The sequence below is a fragment of the Lithobates pipiens genome, unplaced genomic scaffold (genome assembly GCF_037356315.1).
Source record: "Lithobates pipiens isolate NorthernLeopardFrog02 unplaced genomic scaffold, aLitPip1_a1.2 Scaffold_13, whole genome shotgun sequence".
Lineage (NCBI taxonomy): Eukaryota > Metazoa > Chordata > Amphibia > Anura > Ranidae > Lithobates > Lithobates pipiens.
Genome location: NW_027507718.1, coordinates 170,053,554 through 170,074,050, shown reverse-complemented (window position 1 = coordinate 170,074,050; position 20,497 = coordinate 170,053,554). Strand labels below are relative to the sequence as shown.

The window sequence follows — 20,497 nt, the reverse complement described above, 5'->3', positions numbered from 1 at the left end:
ATCATGCAAGATAGATAAAACATGGCAATTTCTTTCTGGACCCATGTCCCATTTGTTCTGCAAACTTTTTATACATAGACTCCTTATTGTCTCACCCATTTCTTGACAACTGGTGCTACTCTGTTTAGAAATGTCTTTGGGGAATGAAAGATAATTAATGAAGGCTTGCACTTAATTACACAAGGCCTTAATTAAAAATCCCCCCCCCCCCCAAAATATCGCCCGCTTCACATAGGAGCTGTACATGTTTGAATTCCTTTAACTACAGAATACCCACCTTAGTGTTTTTGACCCTGTAAAAGGGGTGTGACCATTTTCCAAATGCCTAATGTGTTTGGGAATGTTTTTTTACATTCTGCAATTTCCAGTTACCATAATCCAGAACTTTAGTCCTTAAATCTTTTTATTGCAGTATTGTGCATCTATTCTGGCTTGCACTTAGTAGAAAAATATTATTTGGATGGCTTTCGACAATATAGTTTCCCCAGAGTCTTTTAGAATAAGAATGTATACAAATGTTTATCTTCCATATTAGGAAGATATTGGTAAAATTCAGGTTTTAAATTTTATTTTTTTACATGATGCATTGCAGAATGGTCAGGTAGTTTGCAGTTACATAAATGATCCAGAAACACTATTTTCTAAAATGTCTAGATTTAGGCCTAAAATACTGGCATTTTATATAGAAAGAAGTATGATCATAGGCAGAGGTGTTGAGTTCTATTTATATTCAGGCAAAACGGAAGTAATTCCTGCAATTAAAAAAAACAGAAAATATGGTATCATGGGACATGGATCTCACAAGAAAGGTGTTCTTCACAAATTTTTAGGTGGAGAAATATTTAGAGATTGAGCCACAAATTTCCCTGCACTATTGTCCTTACAAAAGTAAACTTTAACACTGTATATTTGCACAATGTTCAAGTTAGGCAATAATTTGATTAATTTTTATTGCGGGCACTTGTAGGCAAATAAAATGAAAAGTCTATGTGCTAAACTTCAGCTCTTTTGTAAAATGGCTTGCCTTCCTAATTTCATACATTACAAGCTGCCTTTTTTTTTTGTGTCCCTCTCTGAATCTCTGAATTCTTCAATTGACTGATTTATAATTGGATAAACTTAACTGTATTCCCTAAAGTCCACTGTAGTAGAAGTGGATGTTCTTTGATACCCAAAATACATATGCATGTCTATGTTCTTTTACATAGGCAGGGACAGCTTTTATAACTAAATTGGAAACCATTTGTTTTCTTGCCTGCATATAGAAAGAATATAAACAGCACTGCCTGTCTGAGTGTGTGTGGGTGTATGTGTCATTTGGCACCCCTGGTAATGAAAGGTTTATTGGGGCCCTGAGCTAACCCCTCCCCCCTTTAACCATTCACTTTCCTGGGGTCCAACAGCGGAGGAAGCATTAAGGAGGAAAACCCCTTGGAGGACAAGGACAATCGAGATCGTGAGAGGAGGATGTCAAACAACGCGCGAGAAAGAGTGCGTGTCCGTGATATCAATGAGGCCTTCAAGGAGTTGGGCCGCATGGTGCAGATGCATTTAAAAGCAGACAAAGCCCAGACCAAGCTCATCATCCTACAACAGGCCGTGCAGGTCATTATGAGCCTGGAGCAGCAAGTGCGAGGTATCCTCCACTAAAATCCACAACTTCTATACTCGAGCTAATTTTTCTTTCTTTCTTATTCTGAATCCATTTAACCTAGTCACTTTTCCACTTGACCCATCTATCATAGTTTCTGAATTACAGTAAAGAAACCATACTCTACCTGTCCTACTAAAACATGATTTCTACTTATTTCAAAACACATCTTATAATTGACAAACTAGCATCAAAGAGGCAGGTTTTTACCATGGTACACCAGTTTAAGAAAAATAATCAGTTTCTTCATCATTCATTGAGGGACACAGGAATGTAGAAATTCTTATATGCTGTGGCCTACAGGTGCTTTGGACACTGGAAAATAGAAAAAAATTTGAAGGCCTGCCCCCATTCTCCATATAACCCAGCCTCATTTCACCCCGCCTCTTATCATTGAACCCCCGGTAGGCAGGGAATAAATGCACCAGGGTGTGTTTTGGTGGAGCCATGTTGGCTGAGGCCGCTCTTTATTATTTATTCACCTAGGCTGGTCAGAAGTAGCAGCAATCCTTTTCTCTTTACATTTACTAACCCCTTGTTATTAAGACAAGCCTGCACCTCATGTCCTGGGACACAGGCATATGCTTTCACCTCTACTTTGAGCAGTGCCAAAAGCAAACAAGCTGTCTCTGCTCAGAAAATGTCTAGCTATATTTTTCCTTTTTTTTTTTTTTTTCTTCATTCAAGATTTCAACTTTTACACCATTGATATTTTTCCTTCCATTACCTTAAAAGGTATTTGCTCTCCTTCTGAGATAAATTCTGTATTCTCGGATGATGCTTAAAGTGGTTGTAAACCCTTACAACCAACTTTGACCTGCAGGTAAGCCTAGATTAAGGCTTACCTGTAGGTCCAAGAAATATCTCCTAAACCTATAAGGTTTAGGAGATATTTGCCCGAAGACAGCCACCGCTGTCTACGGCGCATGCGCCGTAGACAGTGCCGCGCAGACGCACTGGGGCAGGCCGCAGATCGCGGCAATATGCTGCGAGCGTCGGCTCCCGTGCGCATGCGCGGGAGTGACGTCATCGCGGCTCCGGCGAATCATAGCGCTGGAGCCGCGAGACCCGGAAGTCGCTCCTGTATCCATGGCAGCGGCGAAGAGGAAGATGGAGGATCGCTTCGGGGGCTTCGTTCTCAGGTAAGTTATTCATAATGAGCTAGTATGCTATGCATACTAGCTCATTATGTCTTTGACTTGCAGGATTTTTTTTTTTTTTTCAGGATTTTTTAAAAAGGGTTTACAACCACTTTAAACTCAGTATTCCCTCTCCCCAAAGGGCCTTCTGTATTATTCTTCTGAGAACAGTGTTCACTGCTCCCTCCCTTAGCATGGGTCTAACCCCTCAGTATCTTCCAAAGGCACCTGTTCTTGTTAACCATGGATTGGACTTTATGCCCTAGTGTTTTCTTTTGGCATCCCCAATGTGGGACACCTAGGCAACCTTCCTTAAACTCCACTTGTATAGCATATACAAATGTGAAGTCATATTGTAATTAAATTGCTAGAAGTCCAATTTGGGGAATCCCCTGCAACAAAAAAAAAAAAAAAATCATACTCCCAAATGGAAATCACAGTAGATGGATGCAGACCCTGCAATTTTCCTCACTAGAACCCTGCAAGTGCAGAAGCTGACTCATAATTATGAAACTCCCATTAGATTTGCATTCCACATGGACAGATTTGTATAGGAGAACAAAAGGTAGGAATCTACAAAAAGTTTGAAATCCTTGCAATGTACATAGATCACCCAGAGGGAAAAGTGGTGGTGTTGGGGTTTTTTTTTTTTTTTTTTTTCCCCTCAACAAAAGTGGGGCTACTCTTTTAAGAAAGACAGTTTTATAGGCTCCGATAGCCAGAATTTTCTCAAAGAGCCCAGTTCCTGCATGTTTGCAATGGTAGGAGCCTCACGTGTCTAGTGCTGGTAACTATTGATCACCAGCATGTGAGACTGACTAGCTTACAGAGCTAGGAAACCTGTCCTTGTTGAAGTTTTGGTCTTCCTTTTGTCTCTCTTTGCCAGCCCCCCCCCCCCCCAGTATGTGGGAGTCTGTTCTTTAGGTAGAATGTATAGGCGGTCACTGTAGCTCTAATGGTCCCAGACATGAACGCTCCACTGGGTACTAAATGGTATGCATTTAAATATACCCTACATTATTTAAAATCCATCTCCAAATGAGTTTGTCATGTGGCAATAAATTTCTGCGTTCCCCTCTTGTATGACAATTTGAGTGTGGTATGTGAAGAGCATGAAAAACTACGTTTTGCCTCTTGTTAATTTACATAAATTGGGGAATTATCATAATTGAATGCCTTGTCTCACCATCCTATTAAAAGGTGAGTGTTATTACACTGGGATGAGGATAGAGTGAATCAAATGTGGACAATGGAACACATTACCTGGGCTGATTATAAACTAGGACTATATTGACACATTGAAAGTGGACTTTTTTTTTTGTACATTTTATTATTGGACTTTTGTAGAGTTTGGCATCATTTGCACTTTGATTTTTTTGCACATTGTTTTATATAAACTTTGTATGATTTTATTATATACCCTGTTTCCCCTAAAATAAGACCTAGCCTGATTGTCGGTGTTGGCTGCAATATAAGCCCTACCACCAAAATAAGCCCTACCCTGAAAAGAAGACCTACAAGGACTTTAACTAGGGCTTATTTGGGGGGTAGGGCTTTTATTGCAGCTATCACCGACAATCACACTAGGTCTTATTTTAGGGGAAACGGGGTATATATATATATATATATATATATATATATATATATAATATACACATACATTTATGAATTTGAGGGGAGTATTTAATTAGTGAATGAATTTGCATTCATGGATTTGTGCACATAGGGTAATTTTATTGCATGTGTGTTAAAGTGGTTGTAAACCCTCACATATACCCAGTGAAGTGAACAGCCTCAGATCATACACAGAGATAAAGAACGTCGTCCTACATAGGTTTTACTTGTTTATCTGCGGTCTGCTCTTCCCTACACCCCTTCAGGAGGGCAGAAAAGTGTTAAAACCTTTCTTCATTTGTCAGCACAGAGGAGGCTGCAGTAACTGTGTGAGAGCACACACCCCCTCCACACAGCAGAAGAACTGTGTTCTGAATAGAAAAGCTGTGTGCTGAGCTGTCCCTCTCGACATACATTTATTTCATGTGTTGGAAAAACTTCTTCTCAGAAGTTACTTATGCTGATAACAGTGGAACCTAGCGACACATTCAAGCTTTGGAGAGAGATACTGCAGCTATGTGCTTTGGTCCGATTCCATGACTGAGGTTTACAACCACTTTAAATTTTGCATGTTTTTTGTGGAGTATAGTTAATCGCACTTTTTTTCATATTTTTTGCACTTTTGTATTTATAGCAATGATCAGATTTTTGTTTACTAGATATTTGTACAGCTGCTGCTGGGGTAGGTTTTTGGCTATAGGCATATTGTTCTAGCACATTTTCTTTGGTTTATATCAGCTTGGCACTGTAAACCCTTTACCACTGCAAAAGATTTGAGAGTTCACCCATTGACAGGGCAAGTGCCTTGGTCTTTTCATTACTTTATGTTGAGGATGTTCGTCTCAACATTAGGGTTCTCTTTGGAGGCTCCATTTTGCATTCGGGCAATTCTCCCTATTCTGGCATCAGAGGTTTGGTTGGGTGTGCTTTTTCCTGCATGGTAGGATGAAATTCTTCTCTAGAAGGCTTGGTGTCCTTTTGAGGCCCTCCAACTATGTCCGATTATCATACAACATGGGGAAGTTCCTTGAAATATATCTTCCCTTCACCTGTATTCTTAGTGGTTTTTTTTTTTTTGGTTTTTTTTAAGTTCCTCCCCTTCACAGTTGTTGACTCTTCACTGAGTTGATGTCAGAGGACTTCTAGTTCCAGGTCTCAGATTGGGTATGCAGGCAATAAAGATATTGGGGGGGGGGGGGGGGGAAGGTATGGAGGCAAAAAAAATATATATTTTTTTTCTGTCCGCTTCTAGTAACACCAACCGCCTACTGTCCTTGTGGACTGTTCTGTTTTCCCTTCTGTTTTGTTGTGTTTCTGCACAAGTGGGTGGTTGGCTTACCACTATCTAATTTGGTAGTGGGAACTTTTTGCACTCTTGTCCTTGAGTTTGAAGTGTGAGGCTTGGACTTTTTTTTTTTTTTTTTTTTTATCATCCCTGAACCAGCTGGTCCTCCCTTGTGAACCTGTTCTGTTTTCTCTTGAGGATCTGTTTTAAAGCTGGAAATCCTACCAGTGTTTCCCTTGACAAATTTTTGTATGTTCTCCCTCTTCAGGTAGTTAAATGTTTGGTGGCTGTTGCTTTGGCTCACACCAGTAAACGCTTTGACCTACCCTGGGTCATTAGTAGTTCCCCTGTCTTGTAGGGCACTCCACCTCTTGTTTAGGTTGAAGCACTGGCTCACCTGGTTGTTGCAGACAACTCCTGCTGGACTGCTTTTGGACATTCCAGACGTCTAAGAATTTCTGCATTCCTCTATCATTCATTCAATAGGCAACAAAGAAAATAAGATTTTTGTACTTAACATAAAATCTTTTTTTTTGAAGTACAAACTTCCTGTAAGCGGCAGCATATAACCCAAATGTCTAAGAACATCTACATCCCAGTGTCCTATAATGGACTCAAGATAAAGATTTTACAGTAAGTACAAACAACTTATTTTGCACTCCAAACAGGATTCTGATGTGAGGGCAGTGTTGGCTTATTCTCAATTGTATAAACTTTTAAAACTTTTTTACTAAATGTTTCAAATGGCTATGAAAAGTAGAGCTTTAGAATTCTCAACTCCTTTTATATAGCAGCATTACAGTAAACTTGTCAAGAACAATAAGAAAAAAAAATGTAAGCAGAATTTACCTTAAACTCAATGTATAACTTATATTGGTTTCATATTGTTGAGGGTAAACCCCCTTGTCAGACAGTTGTCACTTTCTGTCTTGGTAACACAGTTCTTAAGAGCAAAAGGTGAATCTATGCGGTAGGGACAAACGGCAATTAAAACTTGAGGGTTCGAACTGCTCTTCATTGTATCCAAAATAAAAACGATTTGGCTATACATTAATTGAAAACTACATGTTAAAATTCTGCATCAAGCGCTTTAGGCAATTGAAATATGCAAATCTGGACTCCCTCACTTAAAAGTACATGGGTTTGGGAGATATTCAATGAGCATTAAAGAGGAATCAACATTTATGTTCTGTATTTTTTTTTCCCACTATGGTTCTGTGGTCAGGTCCTCGGTAAAAATATTGATATTCTGTAATACAGAGTATAAACCATCCCGCAAAATCCCATTACTTGGTTTTGACATTCACTTATCCTACCAATAGTCCAAGTATTTTAGCTTTTATTTTATTTTTTTTCCATTCTTCCACCAGTAACCTTTTTAACTCTAAGGCCAATTAATACTAAAATACAAGGTGTGCTGCTTATCTATTTACTGTGGCCATTGCATGCTAGGAAAAGGCTGATTGCAATGTCCTTCAAACAGAACCAAAATATTTGTGTAGCTGTAAACACTATATCCTTTCTCCTTATGGTCTCCTTTCTGGTACCTTTGGGCCACCTCAAGCAAATTTCAACGTATTTACAAAATTTGTTTAAAGTCTCCTTTATAGCAGCTAACTTGTATTTTAGATTTGATGGTCCGGTTAACCTTCTATCGCCTATGTCTTGCAGCATTGCTTTTTTCTTTCCGTCCTTTTTTTTTTTTTCCCATTCTATAAAGAAACATTCTATAGCTTATGTTCTTTCATCTTGGTACCCAACTGACTAATTATTACGGACCTAAGTGTGTGTTACATGTCATATTTTACCAGTTGGATTTGTTTGAATGTTTGAAATTAAATATGACAAATGCTTTTAAGAAAGGTGTTATTTTGTTTTTATCAGTTTAACAATGATATAGAACAGGGATCTAATCTGGTGGATTACATCTGGCATGTGTAGTCATTTGTCAGTTGATTTATAACTTTTGTAATTTGCTTTAGCTCCCTGTTTACTGTGACAAAATTCTGAGTAAAGATTTCACATGAAAGGAAGTTGATTTCTAAGTTCTATGGCTGTTTGTTATGATTGTGGCTCTACAAAAAGACTAACACCTTTATATATAATCTATCTTGTTCCATAGAACGGAACCTAAATCCAAAGGCAGCCTGTCTGAAAAGGCGTGAAGAGGAAAAAGTATCAGGTGTGGACCCACAAATTAGCCTTGCTGGGGGACTTTCAGGTCTTGGGGACTCTCATAATTCAGTGGGACACATGTGAAGTGAGTATGGTTCTTGTACATGATTCTTTATACATATTTATGGTTACTTTTTAGAATTTTTTTTTTTGTATGTATTAAAAGACATTTTTATATACTGCTTTAAATAAAATTTAAATTGAAATAAACTTTTTCACGTACTGAACAATAATTCGGTGCACATATAAATGAAACAAAAAAATGTCTGCACAAAGGTCGTATTTATCAGGCATTTTTTATCCAGCTGGTTAAGGGGGTGGCAAAAACATGCTGGTGTGAGTCCAATGACACTCCAGTTTAAAAAAAAAAAAAAAAAGTAGTAATTTCTTTCCAAAATGTTTAAAGGGTGTTTTTGCCACACCCTTTATTAACTGCTTCGCGACCGGTGCACGCCGATGTATGTCGGCAGAATGGCACGGACAGGCAAATGGGCGTACCTCTAAATTTGCCGCCCTGCCATCGCAAGCGTACCGCCGTAGGGCCGGGACCAACGTGAGTCCGGTCGCGGGTCCCGCGGACTCGATCGGCTTGGGCATACCCACGATCGTCTCACGGGGCGGCTGAACTAGGAGATGCAGTTGTAACCAGCATCTCCCAGTTCTGCCTAGCAACAAATCACGCTAATCTCTGCTCCAATCACATGGAGTGATGTTTACAACGGCATCTCCTAGTTCAGCCGCCCCGTGAGACGATCGCGGGTATGCCCGCTGCGATCGAGGGGTCCCGACCGGCATGTGAGTGCGTTCACTAAAAAAGCCCAGCCCCCAACAGTAACACACCCCTAGGAACACTTAACCCCTACACTGCCAGTGTCATTTACACAGGAATCGCTGCATTTGTATAGCAGTGATTTCTGTATAAATGACAATGGTCCCAAAAATGTCCGCTGTGTCCGCCATAATGTCGCAGTCACAATAAAAATTGCTGATCGCCGTCATTACTTTTTACCAAAAATATGTAGTATATGTATGTATCGGCCTAAACTGAGGGGAAAAAATTTTTTTTTTATATATATTTTTGGGGGATATTTATTATAACAAAAAGTAAAAAAAAAGCGTTTGTTTTTTTCAAAATTGTTGCTCTATTTTTGTTTATAGCGCAAAAAATAAAAGCCACAGGGGTGATCAAAAGAAAGTTCTATTTGTGGGGAAAAAAAATACGTCAATTTTCTTTGGGAGCCACATCCGACAACCGCGCAATTGTCCGTTAAAGCGACGCAGTGCTGAATCGCAAAAAGTGGTCTGGTCTTAAGCCAGCAAAATGGCCTGGGGCTTAAGTGGTTAAAGTACACTTGCCAGATTCTGTTGAACACTCATAAAAGTACTTATCCAAGGTGCCTCAAGCTAGATCCAATTGTCCCATAATAGCATTCCACATATGAACAGTGAATTGGAAAACGGCATCACATAAAAACACATGCTTTTCTGTCTGAGCCTTCCTTAGCCCTTGTACACACGATCGGACATTCCGACGGAAAATGTCCGATCGGACCGTGTTGTCAGATAATCCGACCGTGTGTAGGCTCCATCGGACTGTTTCCGTCTGAATATCCGACCAACAAAAAGTTTTAGAGCAGGGCTATAAAATTTTCCGACAACATGATCTGATCGGACTTTGTCCAATCATTTGTAGAGAATTCCAATCGGACAAAGTGCCTAACAAAATAACGTTGTCACGTTCTGAACGATCGGATTTTCCAACAACTTTGTCTGACCGTGTGTATGCAACAGTTTCAGACAAAATCCCAACGGATTTGGTTGTCAGAATGTCCGACCGTGTGTACAAGGGCTTAAAAAAAACTTAATGAAAACACTTGAGGGTTCCTTGGCAGACAGCAACTGTTTTACCAAATTCTGTGGTCAGTAAAATGTAACATACAACATAGCATGCAGAGCGCAGCAATTAAGATGTCACATTGCTTGCAAGTGAAAGGAGAAAAAAATGTCTGGATCAGTGGTAAAATAAAATGCCTTGTGTCACTGGTTAATAAGAAAAAACAAAATGCCCCACTGTTAGTGGTATGCGAGAGACCATGCCTGACCTTATTGGTCAGTGGGAGCAAATATGCCTGCTATAAGTGGGTGAAAAATGACTGTCATCATTGGTTCAAACATTCTGGGTATCCTTCATCTATGTGGCATGTCAGTCTGGGGTTAATTGCAGCGGGGCAGGTACTTTCCTGCATGCAGCCTGTAAAGACCGAGATTTACATGCTGTTTGAGCCTTCCTTTTAGTGGGACTTGAATACTGTGCGTACTGAAGCTAAGCATACTTGGACTGTATGTATTAGAACTGTGAATTGCAACAGTTTTGTTTAATCTGAAACTTCAAGTTTCTAAAACTGTAATGGGTCTTTTATTTAATTTTTTCCCTCTGATGCTGACATCAGTCAAGGAAAAGGACTACTAGGTATTGAGACGACAATACCTGATGCTATTGGTCACTAGAAGGGAAAAAAATACTTTAGTGGGAGGAAAAATGCTCTACATCAGTAATATGAAAGAATAGTCTCCTTTATTTTAACTAATCAATAGACAGTAATGCGCTATAAAAAAAACATAATAAAAGTGTACAAAAAAAAAAATCAATACATAAACGGTGTAAAAATCCAAAATGGCAAAAATCCCCTCTGACTGGTGGTCACCGTTGATGTAGTGGTGTTTTTTTTTTTTTTTAATTCACTTTAATCAGTCACAGATGCAATATATGTATGTTTGAGCACCATTTTTAGTTTGCGTTTATTATTATTATTGATGTTTGTTTTTTTTGTTTTTTTTTTTATATAGTGCAGCACTGTCTATCAACTTGCACCTTTTTTAAGTGAAGTGATGGCAGCTGCTATTTATTATGATTATTTCAGAAGATTGTGCAGATTAAGATTCACATTATACGCATTTAGTTTAACATTCAGAACTCCGATCGCCCCCGTGACTGTTTTGCTTGCATTGTGATGTTGTGACTGGTCCCAGGTACAACACCCTGTACCATGTGATTAGCTGTAGTCAATCACAGATTGCAAACTGTCATGAATGAGAGCCATTTAAAAACTATTGCTTATGACAGTTATCACTATTAAAGATAAGCAATAATAGTAAAAATAAAATAAAAATCCCTGATTTAACCCCCAATAGTAGAAATAGTAAAATGTATTGTCACTAGGGTGACACTGAACTGCTCTGTTGACAGGATGCAACAAAACCTTACTTAGAAGAAAAACATTCGGGTACCAGTCCATATCCCTGATAACCGCCACATGGGTATAAAAAAAAAAAAAATAATAATTTTATTACATGAATTTTTCCAAATCATTGTGACAGAAGATCATCACACACCATACCTCTTACTAAATCCCTTGGCCTGTCTATTTTCCAAAAACGGGTAATTTGTACTGTCCTGGCATTTTAGGGCCTCAAGAAATAAGATGTCAAATGACAGATGAGCTGTCAGTACATCATCATTGATCAATTTTCAAATCTATAAACCATCGTTTGTAGACTTTATAACTTTCACACAAACTAATTTACAGGTATTGAGAATTTTTTTATTCCCAAAGACATGTAGCAGAATACGTTTTGGCTTAAATTCATGTAGAATTGTGTTAAAAAAAAAAAAAACACCTTTCACTGTGAAGGTACAAAACAGGGCCATTGGGGCATACCCCGGGCCAATTGGTGCACATGGCAATGTGCACAAGGCTCCATGAACACTGGACATTAAAATATTATAAAAACGGCAGTAGCTTTGCAGTGAGACTTTCAAAGTTTACCATTTTTGCAATAGCGCTTATTAGCATTAGCATTTTTCCACGTTAACATATTATTTTTTATTTTTTTCCAATGGCTCAAAAACATTAAACACTGTCGAGCCACGTTTTTGAGCGTTTATTATCGATTTAACATTGTGGTCAGAAAAATTACTCCTGAATGTGATTTCAGGGTGTTCAGAAAAGAGCCCATAAACTCCACTGCTGATGTTCAAAAATGTCTGTGTGCATGGACACATAGGATAACATAAAGGGGAACTTATGGGCTGTTAGAAAAAGAAAAAAAAAATGAGAAAAATCCTAAAAATGGCCGTTTATGAGCTTCAGTGTGCATGGAGCCTAACGGCATACAACTCGCCATGTATCTCAAAACAAAACATATCAAACTATAACTAAAGAACCAAAACGACTAAATATTCGGTACCCAGGTTTCACATGGTAGGATGAGGGTAGAGGATCTAGTCTGTAGGAATTCTCATCCCTCTTATCTGTCTGAGCCGGACTTTACAAGAACAATTAAGATTAAGTGTGATCACTTGACCTCTGGACTAATACCACCACTAACTTGTCTGGGGCCTGGACCTCAGCGCACTCAGGTAATTATTGAGGGTATCTAACGAGGCCAAACCCCATGGACTGATCATCCGTTGTAGACTGAGTCGATCCACAAGTGCCAGACTTTCATTATTTTTGGGGCATCCTCGGGACAAATGTTGCTTGTAGAGGGTTATCATTGTATTCATTTTAAGACGGGGTAGGGGGATTGGCTGACTTCCATGTTGGCACTATGGCTTTCCCTCGCATAAAATAGGATACTAATTGGAGTGCAGGTTGCTTTAGCGAACGCCAATTGTTCCACAAGGCCCAGGAGGCAGACACTGATTGTCAGTTATAATAGGTATGGTAGCTAACCCATGGATAAATTGAGTTACCTCCCTCCAATCTTGAACCTGTGGGAAATCCCAGAATATATGTAGGAAGCCTGATGAGGTTGGGTATATGCGGTGAATGCGTTGGGGTGTATAGTATATTCTGTGCAGGATTTTGAATTGGATTAACTTGTCCCTAATTGCAACTAGTGGCGGGTAATCCCACATCTTTCCAGTCTTCACTGTCCAGCTCCTGCACCTCCGTCTGTCACAGCTCACGCAACCCATCCAATCCAACCTGAATGGATGGCAGCAATGCTCGGTATATTTGAGATACTGGCTTTAAGAGTTCAGCATCGTTTAGCAGAGTTTTGAGATCGTTGTGCTCCATCCAGAGCTGGACCAATTTTTAAATTGTGAGTCAGACGTGATGGAGCTGCAGGAACCTGAAAAAAGAATTTGGTAGTTATAATTTGTTTTTCAATCTCTCAAACGTGAACAACCGAGAACCATCGCAAATATCCTTTGAGTATTTAATGCCCCTACTGACCCAGAGTCCGGGTTCTTGTAGAGAGTGAAGTTCCCTCAGCCTGGGATTATACCAGAGCGGTGTACTAGGGTACCATATGGCTTTCTCCAGGTTAGGTTTTATTACCACAGTGTGCCAAGCCCTGTTAAAGAGGGATTCCACCAAAAAAAAAAATATTAAAAGCCAGCAGCTATAAATACTACAGCTGCTGACTTTTAATAAATGGACACTCACCTGTCCCGGGTTCCAGCGATGCCGAGGCCGATCGATCGCTCGGCTCTCGGCTGCTGCCGCCGCCATTCTAGGTGAGGGAATCAGAAAGTGAAGCGAATCGGCTTCACTTCCCGGTTCCCTAATGCGCATGCGCGAGCCGCGCCACGCAATAGGAAATCTCCGCGCTGTCACTGGGACCCGTGTGTGTCCCAGCAGACAGCGCGGCAGGGCAGGAAATGGCGTAGACTCCCACGGGAGTCTATGCCCGGAAGTGGGTATCTCCACCCCCCTCCCCCCTGAAAGGTGCCAATTGTGACACCGGAGGGGGGGAAGGATCCGATCAGCGGAGGTTCCACTTTAGGGTGGAATCCCGCTTTAACTGCTTTCATAGCCTGTGTTAAAAGTATCAGAGAACACCCCTATCAAAGGGGGTCCTTCCCTGATTTGGGTAACAGTACAATGTGTGCCTGGTACATACTGTCTGGCAACCTCTTGGTTTCTAGGAACTGTAAGAATTGAGTTGGACCAGTAGTCGTGTGGGTTTTAGACTGTTTTCCGGGTTGTCCATCCGGACCCGGGGATTTGTTTTTGGGTAAGGAGTAGATTGCATTTTCTATCTCTTGGCGTGTTAAGGGCTTATCTAGTATGGCTTCAACTGGGGTAGGGTTCCCTTTATCATATAATTTGCTATAGAAAAGATGAAATTCCTTCAGTATACCCTCAGGGTCTGTAATTTAAATGCCCATGCAAGTCTTGATCCTAGGAATTACTGTTTGGAGTGAGGGTTCTGCCACCAGGTTGGCCAACCGTTTTCATTCTTGTCCCCTAATTCGAAAAGTTTGGCAAACAAACGTCCATGTATCAGATTGCACAAGCGAGGTGTGATGGAGCCTCAAAGCTCTTCTCACTTGGGCTAGGGAGGTATGCTGTTCAGGTGTGGGATGCACCGTGAAGAGTTCCAACGTCATTTTTTTTGTCTTGTTCTAATTGAGTGGTTTGTGTTGCAAAACCGGGTCTCACTGCCTTAATAGTGGAGACATATTCCCCTCGGGCATGACCCTTGCCTGCCTCCCAAATCACATCAAGGGAGGTTGAACCCTCATTGAGTGTCCAGTATTCTGTAAGTTTGAGACTGCAGAAAATTAAACTGTCGTTCAGACCTCTGATATTCCAAGAGATCAAATTTAGATCTGTACCCATTTAACTTTTGGTAACATTAAGAGCATAGACTGCCCACACCCAACCGTGTCCCACCCAGAGGCCAGGGGCAGAGGCAGAATATCCAGACGGCATCATCTGGACTGTGGGGGAGAAAAAACATAGTCCAGCAAGAAAAACAGTGCAAGAAACCTGGATAAACTTGGTAACCGATTTAAAGGTATATGTAACTTCCTACTGCCTGACACAACTCCGACTGTCGCCAAAGCAGTTTCAATCCCAAAACTTGATAGTAGCAAATGCCTACTTGAGGCTCCGAGTTTCAGGGGAATTCCCAGCTCGTTTTCAGCCTATAACAGTAGGTGAGGTTGAGGGCACGTGTATCCCATCACGGTAAGAGGGACTGGGCAATCAATCATTTCTCCAGGTAGATGGAGAGCACCAGGTATTCCACTTCTCAGAAAACAAACTGGGGGGTCAAGTGTGAAACGCGTGTCAAGGTAGCTTTCTTTTTTTTTTTTTTTTTTTTTTTTTTTTATTATACATCATGGGACACAGAGTCAGACTAATATTCATTACCTGCTGGGTTATACTCCATCATTAGGTGAATTGACCAAAGGTCTTCAGACAGGAAGTAATCCCCTATATAACCCCTCTCATACAGGAAGTACTAGTTTTTTACCAGTGTCTGCAAGGTGGATGGCACGGTTTGTTTGAGCTCTCTGAGCTCCAGGTCTCTAGTCCCACAAACTGTTCCAAAAATTAATCAAGGGATTGACTGATCAGATCCATTTGACACAGGCTTTTATGCTTGGATAAATGGTACCCGAACCTCGCAAAGAAGACTCAAGATCCTGAAGGTTTTGCCTGTAATGTGGCCTCTGGGAGCTGGACCCTGTGGAGTGGAAATCTAGACACTACAGCACTAAGGCATTTCCTGCAGGGTGCTGTACAGGTCAAAAGGAGTGGACCCTAAACATGAAAGGGTACCCAGTCCTTTAAGGTCCAAGTGACAGGAACCCGCCCTGAAGGGTGAAGATTGGGCCCTTAACTTCTAAGGGGCCCTGCGCCTGGTTGGGTAAGTGAAAGCCCTTTATTTTATTATTGTGGGGTGTCCCAGTGATTGTAACAATCAGTCAAGCTAGCTAAAGGCTGGACACCTGTGTATGGTGACCATACGGTGGAGTTCTGGGCTAGCTATGGGTGTTTGCAAATTGTATGGCTGTTTTTACCTGTATGATGGTGCATGACGATGCACCATTTCGCCATGGTGCCTGTGCGTTCACAGGCGCGCCGTTGGGATCAGAAGTTTGCGTGGTGGCCATAGCGCATGCGGCTTTGCCTCACATGCACCGTAACCTTTATGTACATGAAAATTTGCATCGTATGCCAGTAGTCACGCCCATTCTCCGGGACTGCGCGCATACACGCATAGAGCATTTCGGCACACACCCAGTTTATTTAAGCTGCACAGGCCAAGCATGTGGTGCTTCAAGAAGGCAACTGTGGGATACAGAGCTGCCTCTGAACAAACACTTGCAGTGGTTTCATTTTTCCTTACCCCGGTCATGTGAGTCACCAGGTGTTGCTTGGCAAGCTAAATGTGCTTGGCATGATTGTTGCATAGGGGCTTGGTGAGCCCTATTAGCCCTTCTGAGGCGTTTTAATTACTCAAGTACTTTGCAGGCATTGAATATCTTCCAAAAAAGAGGAGCAGGACTAATACCACAGGGAAGGGCACACCTACATCATCGTATTACTAGTGTTGTATCCCCTGAAAGACCAGCGTCTCCCGGGCAATCTGAGCCGTTGCGCCTATCTGGTACAGTCAACGCTGCTGCGGCTTCACCCTTTATCACTAAGGATGAACTGTCCTCAGCCCTAGCTGGGTTAGAGCACAGGATTGCTGACATGATTGCCTCCATCCTGCAGAGTGGCAGAAAGTATGACAGATCCCCCCCCCCTCCCCTCCCCTGAGTCTCCTCGTCTGGAGCAGGAATGGGTTGAGGATGGGGAAGAGCTTAAAGCTCAGGATTCGGAGTACCAGGCAGAGGAGTCTGCTTCTGAGCAATCTGGACAAGAAGATATAAACTCGATGTCTGCCTCTCAATCACAGATGTTTTTTGATCCTGACTCTGACCAAAATGGTTCATTCTGCCTTTAAGTTGCCTCTTACAGAGTTGACGGAGCCCCCCTGGTGGTCTTTGGGATCTGAGACCTTTTCAGGTCTCATGGATCATGCCAGCCGTAGATGCAGCAGTCTCTTCCTTTAAACAAGAACTTAACTTGTCCGGTAGATGACGCACAGGACTTGAAAGACCTTGTTGACAAGAAATTGGAATTATTAACCACTTGCCGACCGCCGCACGACGATATACGTCGGCAGAATGGCACGGGCAGGCATATGGGCGTATATATAAGTCCCTGCCTTCCCGCGGGTGGGGTGCCCGATCGGGCCCCCCCCCCCGTGCCTGCGGCGGTCGGTATTCGTTCGGGAGCGATCCGGGATGAGGGGGCGGCCATTCATTCATAGCCACCCCCTCGCGATCGCTCCCGACGAATAGAAATGCTCCGTGACATCACTTCCTCTCCTGTAATGTAAACACAGGAGAGGAAGTGATGTAATCTCTCCTCCGTGTCGGTATTTTTCGAGGATCGGTGAGTTGCACCAACACACCACACGTACAGTAGAACATGCCAGGCACACTCACACCCCCCCTTTACCCCCCGATCACCCCCCCAATTACCCCTGCCCCCCCCCCCCCCCAGTCACAGTGACACCAATTGCATTTTTTTTTTTTTTTTTTTTTGCATTGGTGTCATTTGTGACTGTAATAACTGTTAGGGCAGTTAGGGTTAGCCCCCTTTAGTTCTAATGTGCCCCCCTAACCCCCCCAATAAAGGTTTAACCCCGTGATCACCCCCCGTCGCCAGTGTCACTAAGGCTGGGTTCACATTGCAGCGGTTTATGAGAACGAATGTGATTCGCACCGCACTGCAGTGCAAATCACATCCGATCTCTGTGCGATTCGAGTTCAGCCATACAGATAGTATGGCTGAATTCGCGCCGCACCCGCCGCAAATTCGCACGGGACCCTTTTTTTGGTCCGCAGCAGAATCGGATCGCATGGGTGTTCACACCATGCGATCCGAGTTTGCAGATCGCACTGCGATATGCGAACTGATCTGGGGGTGTCATTAACATTTCACTGACACTCCCAGCAGTTCGTATAGGGCAGTGTGAACTGCCGCCGGAAGGCATGCGATGCGGGAACCCGCCGCGGATTCGTGGCGTTCCCGCATCGCTCCAGTGTGAACCCAGCCTAATAAGCGATCATTTTTCTGATCGCTGTATTAGTGTCACAGGTGACGCTAGTTAGGCAGGTAGGTATTTAGGTTCGCCGCAACTTTTTATAGCGCCAGGGACCCCCATATACTACCGCATAAAGCCCCCTGATTGCCCCCTAGTTAACCCTTTCACCAGTGATCACCATATAACTGTTACAGGTGACGCTGGTTGGTTAGTTATTTTTTTTATAGTTTCAGGGCACCCGCCATTTATTACCTAGTCTCACTAGTGTACCCCTAAATTTAGGGGTGTCTACTTTCCAAAATGGGGTCATTTGGGGGGCGTTTGTGCCATCTTGGCTTTTTATGGCCTTCAAAACTGTAACGCCCTTAGAAAGCCTGAAGGCGGTGCTTGGTTTTCGGGGCCCCGTACGCGGCTAGGCTCCCAAAAAGTCCCACATATGTGGTATCCCCGTACTCAGGAGAAGCAGCAGAATTTATTTTGGGGTGTCATTTCACATATGCCCATGGCATGCGTGAGCAATATATCATTTAGTGACAACTTTGTGAAAAAAATAAATAAAAAAAGTTTGTAATTTTCCCGCAACTTGTGGCAAAATATAAAATATTCCATGGACTCAACATGCCTCTCAGCAAATAGCTTGGGGTGTCTACTTTCTAAAATGGGGTCATTTGTGGGGGTTTTGTGCCATCTTGGCATTTTATGGCCTTCAAAACTGTAATAGGTAGTGAGGAGTGAAGTCAAATATTTACGCCCTTAGAAAACCTGAAGGCGGTTCTTGGCTTTCGGGGCCCCGTACGCGGCTAGGCTCCCAAAAAATCCCACACATGTGGTATCCCCGTACTCAGGAGAAGCAGCAGAATTTATTTTGGGGTGTCATTTCACATATGCCCATGGCATGTGTGAGCAATATATCATTTAGTGACAACTTTGTGTAAAAAAAAAAAAAAAAAAAAAAAAACATTTTTTTTGTCATTATTCAATCGCTTGAGGCAAAAAAATAAAATATTCAATGGGCTCAACATGCCACTTATCAATTTCCTTAGGGGGTCTACTTTCCAAAATGGGGTCATTTGGGGGGGTTTTGTACTGCCCTGCCATTTTAGCACCTCAAGAAATGAGATAGGCAGTCGTAAACTAAAAGCTGCGTAAATTCCAGAAAACGTACCTTAGTTTGTAGATGTGACAACTTTTGCGCAATCCAATAAATATACAGTTATTGACTTTTTTTTTTACCAAAGACATGTGGCTGAATACATTTTGGCCTAAATGTATGACTAAAATTGAGTTTATTGGATTTTTCTAATAACAAAAAGTAGAAAATATCATTTTTTTTTCAAAATTTGCGGTCTTTTTCCATTTATATCGCAAAAAATAAAAATCGCAGAGGCAATCAAATACCATCAAAAGAAAGCTCTATTTGTGGGAAGAAAAGGACGCAGATTTTGTTTGGGTACAACATTGCATGACCGCGCAATTACCAGTTAAAGCAGCGCAGTGCCAAATTGTAAAAAGACCTCTGGTCATTTACCAGCAAAATGGTCCGGTCTGAAAGTGGTTAAAGCTTCCTTTTCCTTAGCCAGTTCAGCTATTCAGCAATTGGTATTTGCCAGTCCATAAAGGATCAGGCCAAACGGCCTGATAGGCCAACCAGGATAATGATCTGCCTGAAAGTAAGACCGATATTCCACGAGCACTGCCGATGCTTTAACCACTTCCCGCCTGGCCTATAACAGAATGATGGCCGGGAAGTGGTTCTGTTATCCTGACTGGGTGTTGTATGACGTCCAGCAGGAAAACATGCTGGCACACGCCCGCAGTGTCAGTCTGACACGCCACATCTCCAATCGTAATAAGAAGCCTTTGACAGAGGCTTCTTACCACGTGATCAGCTGTGACCTATCACAGCTGATCATTGCGAGAACCAGGAAGTGCCGGTAAATGGCATTCCTCGGTTCTCGCTGACGGGGAGAGCCGATCGGTGGGTCTTCCTGTCAGAGGGGGGTCTGTGCTAACAATCGGCACACTGATTATCAGCACAACCCCCATCAAATGTACCCATAAGCTGCCAATCGGTGCCCCATCATAACTCCCTGCCAGTGCCCAATAAAGTGCAAATCCGTGCCAAGTCAGTGCTGCATGCATATCAGTGCCCGTCAGTGAAGGATAAACCGCAGAGTTGATCAAATGCCACCAAAAGAAAGCTCTATTTGTGTGAAGAAAATTATAAAAAATGTAGTTTAGGTACAGTGTTGTATGGCCGCGCAATCATCATTCAAAGTGCTACAGCACTGAAAGCTCAAAATTATCCTGGGCTGGAAGGAGCGAAAGTGCCTGGTATTGAAGTGGTTTCCAGAGAGAAGAGGTCTCTTAATTCCTGTGAGGAAAAGTACCAAAATCCCTTGTTTAAAAACCCAGGGACTGCTTCCTCAAATGTCTCCGTCAGTGTGGTTCCACTGCCAACAGGGCGCTAGGGCCAGGGGCAAGGTCAGGGCCAGAAAAGGCCCTGGGTCCATAGTTCTTCTAAGACCAGCACCAAGCCCTCCTTTTGGGGGTGATGGCCCCACTCCATCGGGTGGGGGGGAAGGCTGCTGCACTTTGCAGGCATTTGAAAAACAAAAAGTCGGGACGAGTGGGTCATCTCAATTATATCTCAAGGTTACAAGGGGTGCCCCCTCAGCGTTCCCTCGGATCTGCCAAAAAGATACCTATTGCTTCAGGCACTATATA

General features: G+C 42.3%; 1 protein-coding gene across 7 annotated transcripts in view; it reads left to right on the top strand.

Moving 5' to 3' along the window:
• Positions 1-20,497, top strand: part of TCF3 (transcription factor 3) — a 162,461-nt gene that overhangs the window by 124,741 nt on the left and 17,223 nt on the right. For 6 of the 7 annotated variants that reach the window (XM_077475857.1, XM_077475861.1, XM_077475855.1 and 3 more), the window contains one exon: positions 7,812-7,949. In XM_077475857.1, coding sequence (XP_077331983.1) covers positions 7,812-7,948 — 137 coding nt within the window. In that variant the 3' untranslated portion in view covers position 7,949. Of the gene's footprint in view, positions 1-1,403; positions 1,637-7,811; positions 7,950-20,497 lie in introns of all 7 variants that reach the window. The other variant, XM_077475859.1, reaches the window with a different exon arrangement.